The sequence below is a fragment of the Stenella coeruleoalba genome (assembly GCF_951394435.1).
Source record: "Stenella coeruleoalba genome assembly, chromosome: 1".
Lineage (NCBI taxonomy): Eukaryota > Metazoa > Chordata > Mammalia > Artiodactyla > Delphinidae > Stenella > Stenella coeruleoalba.
The window spans coordinates 132,563,707-132,569,706 of NC_137169.1; the positions used below are offsets into that span (position 1 = coordinate 132,563,707).

Consider the following 6,000-nt stretch of genomic DNA (forward strand, 5'->3'; position numbering starts at 1 on the left):
AGAAAGATACTGTATATGCAGTATCTTTTATGTGCCTAGATTCTGAAGGGAATTCAGATTCATTATTTGATTAAAATTTTTGAAATGTTTTGATTATTTATCCAACATTTATCTAGCTGAAACTATATTTGAGGCAGTCTCTTAAAGTCAGTGGATATACACATAATTAAGACACATTTTTCTGTCTTAAGCAACTTAGTTGGGGAAAGGAATACATGATTATAGTACTGTGCTGCATAGTATTATTCTGATAAGTGCTAGAATAAAGTCATGCTAAAGATTCTGGGGGATCACAGGGTAGCTCCTAAATAGCTTTATGCCACTTAAAATTTCACGTCCACAAATTTTGAATCTGTGGTTAGAATTAAATGCTTAATTTCTGCCAATAATCACCTTCCTTAGCACAAATATATTTTTGTTCATCTTATTTTGAAAAAAGAAATCATATATCATATTGAAATATCACTTTCTGCTGGTAAATGGAAATGTTAAAAATTAAAAAAACAATAGATTAAGATTACAGTTATATCCAATATGAAGACTTTAGTAGTGAACATTACTTAATAAGTAATACTTCTAAGCAAAGAATTACATGTAGAATTCAGAAATGGATTATTATGTCAAAAATCCCCCCCTTCCCCCCAATGCCAAGTGAAAGTAGAAAAGATGTGGCTAGTCTAGGCAGTGTTGCTACTTGCTAAAGCCATCCAGGATCAGATTTCTGAGTAATTGGAGGCAGGTCCTGACTGCCTGTGATGGTGTGGAAGTATTTGACCTGTGGAAATCTTTTCATTTTACAAAATAACAAAGAGTGAGGACTTTGATTCTCCCAAGAGGATGCGGCTTTAATGAATTAGGTTAAGATATTGCCGTGTAAGTGTTCTTGTTCTATGAAGCTTCTGGTCTTATCTGATCAGTTCATTGAGTATACATTACATAAAGATTGCTCAGGAGGTAACCTAAAAATATAAAGTTATAAAACTTCTTGTGCCATATACCAAATCTGTTCCTTAAAATATAAAATAAAATCAGCTATATTAAGATTTCATTTGTAAAACTTTTATTCAGATACATTTACAATTCTTTTAAAATTTTATCTCAACATTTATTATGTATTTCTGAATCATTGTCTATCCCAGGTTTTTAATAACCACCAATAACCTACCATAATTTAGAATCACAGATTTTGTTGCTATGGGGGATTCAAAGCACAGTACTGAATTTTGTACAGATTTTACCAAGACATTATAATTCAGTTGGTAATAAATAACTAATCTGCAGAACTTACTTTTTCTATCTCTTAATAGAAATAACGTAGAAGAATAAAGTTATCTGTAATAATATGTACATTAATACCTATGATTACAGAATTATCTGACTTCAGTCAGCAATTTTTAGTATCTCACTAGCACACTAAATAGAAGGAAAGTATTTCTTAACAGTGAACATTTTTTCCATGCTATTTTGAAATACAGTATTTTTTATTTTTCAACAAAGGCAAAACAGAATACAGGCTTTCAGTTTAAATCTCAGATATGTTACTTAGCTGTTATGTTATTAGCTGTTGCTTTTAGGCAAGTTATTTACTTTATTATAGAATCTATTTGCTCATCTATAAATTGGTAATCACACTTCACATTCTTAAGGATTAAATGAGATAATATTGGTCAAGTTCATAATATGTGCTCAATAAATGGTGGTAATTATTTCTAACTTATTTAGCTTACCCTTAGTTTTATCTGAATTATATAGTTTAATACATGTATGGATACTCTGCATTATATGTCTTTGCTTTTTAAATTATGTTGTAAAATTTATGTCATTAAGCAGTAGATTGATTCCTGTTAATCCTAGTAAACTTCCTGTATATTCAGAGATCACTAAGAAAAGAGGTACATATTTTTATTTCCAAATTATATCTAAAATTGAATAGTATTTTTATTATTTGGAAACAGAAGACTTCTTTGAGAAATTGTACATATCAAATTACAAATTATGCTTGTTATTAAAAATGTTTATGCAAGTAATTTTAAAATTTTTATATGGTACGTATAACATATTTCCTCTTAATATATTCTAATGCATTGCACTTAATTTTATCATATGGTTGTACGATAATTCTATTATCATTATAATGCATTATAAAAAAAAGATTATAGTTCTCATTAAAGAAGTTTTTTTCTTAATAGCATAATAGCAGAAGTCTAATTTATTTGTTTCTTTCTGATTCAAGTGCCATAGTGGAAAGAACATTATATTCTAGTCTTCTAAAATCTTGCTTCTCAAAGTGTCACCTGAGGACCAGCAGAATTGGCATCACCTGAGAGTTTGCTAGAAATTTAGATCCTCAGGCATTTCACCAATTCAGTCTGCATTTTAACAGTCATTGGTCTCTACATTAGAAGCACTGCTATAGAATATGTGTCTGACCTCTATTGAGGTTTTGTTATATATTAGCTGTGTGACTTGGTCAAGTTTGATAACACCTGTAAACTCTGGCTTCCTCATCTGCTAAAAAGTGAAATAGAATTACTGTGTTCAAGCTCTATACTTGTTACGAGGTTGAAGTGAAACTTGTGAAAACATTTTTTTGGTCTTACATAAGCGAAAAAAACCTCACTTATATGTGAGGTTTATCAACACTATGGGTATATAATCCTTAGTTATGTTAAACTCATGTAAACTATTATGTTAAACTCATTCAAATATGCAGAGATTAATATAGGATTTTTCATATACTCAGTTTGTATGAGAAATGGGCACACATGTAAATATATTGTTTTGAAATAGTTATGAATGAGTATGACTTTATAGGATGAGTAATTTTGTATTTTTAAATTGTTACCATTATAATAATACATTTCAACTTCAGGTAAGAAAGAACTGCAAACCAAGTATAATCCTTTTTTATTGAGCGCAAAGCATAACTATATCGTTGTCCAGGAGTAGTCTGTTGTGAGTCTTATAAAAGATAATTCTCTAGAAATCTTGCAAACAACGCATCTCAAGCTTTTTAGCTTAAGAATGCCCTCTTAGACACATTTCATTTTAACATGAACTGGAACAGGCTTTTAAGATTTTATAGTATACTATCTTTAATTTCTAGGCAAAAGAAAAACAGAATGCAAAGAAAGCACAGGAAACCAAATGAAGAAGATGCTTTGGGATGTGTACCCATTTCTGCTTCTGCACTTATTTTCAAGGAAACCATTAAGTATAAAGAACTTTGAGCAACATCCTAATCGACTCAGCGCACGTTTGGCAATAGCCCCAGTCTGTCTCGTCTTCAGTGCATGGATTCATAACCTCTCCCTGCCTGCATCATGTGCATGTGGTGCATATTAAATAAAAGTGGTGTTCAGAGCGCTTGCCGAAATCCCATTATATGACATTGGATCTGAGAACTCCTGTTGGTTCTCTGGATAGGTAACTACCGTAATGAACCGTAATGAACTACCGTAATGAAAATGGACAAATGATATTCTCTACCTGTAATTGTTATAATTTTCCAATTTTCCAGCTTGGTTAAATGCTTAAAATTTATAAATGTCAGATCTATTAAATGGAGTCTCTTGTTTCTTCTCATCATTAATGAAAAAATTAGTAATTCTGTCTTTGATATCTAAATAATTTGAAGATTTAAAAACTGAATTTTATCTTCTATACCAATTATTTGTAAAAGCTTGATTTTAAAGGAGATCATTTGAAAAGAACAGAAGTATAGTTTCTGGGCTTCCCTGGTGGTCCAGTGGTTAAGAATCTGCCTGCCAATGCAGGGGACATGGGTTTGAGGCTTGGTCTGGGAAGATCCCACATGCTGCGGAGCAACTAAGCCCATGTGTGCCACAACTACTGAGCCTGCACTCTACAGCCTCCGAGCCACAACTACTGAAGCCCACGTGCCTAGAGCCTGTGCTCCGCAACAAGAGAAGCCACCGCAATGAGAAGCCCACACACCACAACGAAGAGTAGCCTGCACTCAGTGCAAGTAGAGAATGCCCACGCACAGCAACAAAGACCCAACACAGCCAAAAATAAATAAATAAATAAATGTTAAAAAAAAAAAAAGCATAGTTTCTAGTGATTTTCATTGCTACCAGTAGAAAAAGTAAAAAAATCCCAATTTTATTTTAGCAAACTTTTTTCAGTGTTTGGGATTATTTTTGTATTGTAGAATTATTTCAGGAAGGTGTATTATGCATCAAAGCAAAATTTTAGGTTAAGAACAGATTGTAAATCTTAAAGATTTTTGGTGCTACTCTCAGTTTGGCAACATTTTTTCAAGCTGTTAAACTGTATCTTTATAAAGAATTGGGGGTTTAGCAATTCAGGCTATCTGCTTTTTTTAAAAAAGGATGATGGTGGTGGTGGAGGATCCTTCTTTGCCAATTTGAACAAAATTAGTACAGCCCAGTAGTTTCGAAGAGCCATTTATCGTTTGCCCGCAATGGAATTGGGAGTTGCTTTGTTTTTTATTTTATAAAATAATATTGTATTCTTGCTGTTAATCTTCTTTTCCAAGTTAAACTTTAAAGGAAATTTTATAAAACTTATGTTTGTAAAGGAAATAATCTTTTTTCTTTACTAGGTACCTTTCTGAAATTGATACATGACTTTAATATTTTATTATAGAAAAGTTTAAACATGTAGAGAGACTGTGTACGCATCCTCTAGTTTCAAACACGTGAATTTTTTTTTTTCCTGTAAAAAGCTTTATTGTTTCCATTTGGTCCAAGGGTTGGGAGAGGGCTCCACCGTGGTTAAAAAGGTGCCTACTGGGCTTCCCTGGTGGCGCAGTGGTTGAGAGTCCGTCTGCCGATGCAGGGGACACGGGTTCGTGCCCCGGTCCGGGAAGATCCCACATGCCGCGGAGCGGCTCGGCCCGTGAGCCATGGCCGCTGAACCTGCGCGTCCGGAGCCTGTGCTCCGCAACGGGAGAGACCACAGCAGTGAGAGGCCCGTCTACCGCAAAAAAAAAAAAAAAAAAGTGCCTACTTGCTGCCGAGAGCTGCTTCAGGCAGAAGCCCTGACACCAGAGGGGCTCCTCAAAGGCCACTGGACTTTGGAGGCTTCTCGTCGTGCTTGAGGATGAGCCTTTCGAAGAGATACTGGCCCAGCCCAGCCTGGGGACCAGACAGCCTGCGGAGCTTAGTCAGGTGGTCGCCCATCTTCTTGATGAGTTTCACCTGCTCATCTAGGGCGTGGCCCTCCAAGAAGTCACAGAGGCGGGGCTGTGCGCGGGCAGAACCCAGGGCATGCAGGTCCACGAGGGCCTGATTCAGGTTCTTCTCCATGAACACAGCGGCTTCTGGAGCGTCCTGGGTTTTATGCCACTCCTCTTGGGACGGCTTCTGCAGGTCCTGGAAGACGGCCAGGTGGCTGCACTGGTTTTGCATTTTCAAGGGTCGCTCGTTGCCCTCGCGCTGCTCCTCCGCGGATTCGCAGAAGCAGTGGCCCACGCCCCCCAGAGGCACAACGCTTCGTTGGAAATGGAAGCCCAGAGAGAGGTAGGTGTAGGAGGCCTACAGACGCATGTTGGACAGGCCGTGGAGGACAGCCTCCACCTGGGTGGAATCATTCTGAGGAATCCTGGAGCTCCCAGTTGATGGGTTAATAAGGAGTTAAGCTGAAAAAATGGAGTTGTCCGGGCCTGGTGGCCGAGGATAGCTGTGTGGCTGATTCCAAAAGTTAAGACGGGAAAAAAGGTTGGAGGGTGGTCAGAGGCTGGAACAAGGGGCGTCCCTGGGTCTGTTCCGTCCAAACACGGTTGAAGCAAGAGACAGAGATCCTCGGGACCACCGAGCACACTGCCTAAGGATTGTTTTTAGGCTTACTACACTGTGGTATTTTTAACTAATGTGGGGAAGACCTGGTGGGAAGTTGAATAGTAAAATTAATGAAATATTTTTCATACGTAATTTCAGTTGAAGGTCATGAAGAATTTGTAGTTTTTCATTTGTGGGTAAATATATTTCACTTTGGAAACGATAGTGATTATGG

General features: G+C 36.7%; 2 protein-coding genes across 5 annotated transcripts in view; one reads left to right on the plus strand and one right to left on the minus strand.

Annotated features, from left to right (window-relative positions):
* The window catches only part of UCHL5 (ubiquitin C-terminal hydrolase L5), a 48,020-nt gene extending 43,026 nt beyond the window's left edge, over positions 1-4,994 (plus strand). For 2 of the 4 annotated variants that reach the window (XM_079919987.1, XM_079919988.1), the window contains exon 11: positions 3,107-4,987. In XM_079919987.1, the coding sequence (XP_079776113.1) occupies positions 3,107-3,151 (45 nt within the window). In that variant the 3' untranslated portion in view covers positions 3,152-4,987. Of the gene's footprint in view, positions 1-1,827; positions 1,893-3,106 lie in introns of all 4 variants that reach the window. The other 2 variants (XR_013828132.1, XR_013828133.1) reach the window with 2 other exon arrangements.
* Positions 4,995-4,997: 3 nt separating this feature from the next.
* Positions 4,998-5,475, minus strand: LOC307185657 (ferritin light chain-like). The gene has a single exon (XM_079920053.1). It carries the CDS (start codon positions 5,394-5,396, stop codon positions 5,046-5,048), a length of 351 nt encoding a protein of 116 aa, XP_079776179.1. The 5' UTR covers positions 5,397-5,475; the 3' UTR covers positions 4,998-5,045.
* Positions 5,476-6,000: the final 525 nt, after the last annotated feature.

What these genes read in the sequence shown, in the direction of transcription:
- LOC307185657 (XM_079920053.1), bottom strand. Translation starts at nt 5,396, where the DNA reads ATGCAAAACCAGTGCAGCCACCTGGCCGTCTTCCAGGACCTGCAGAAG.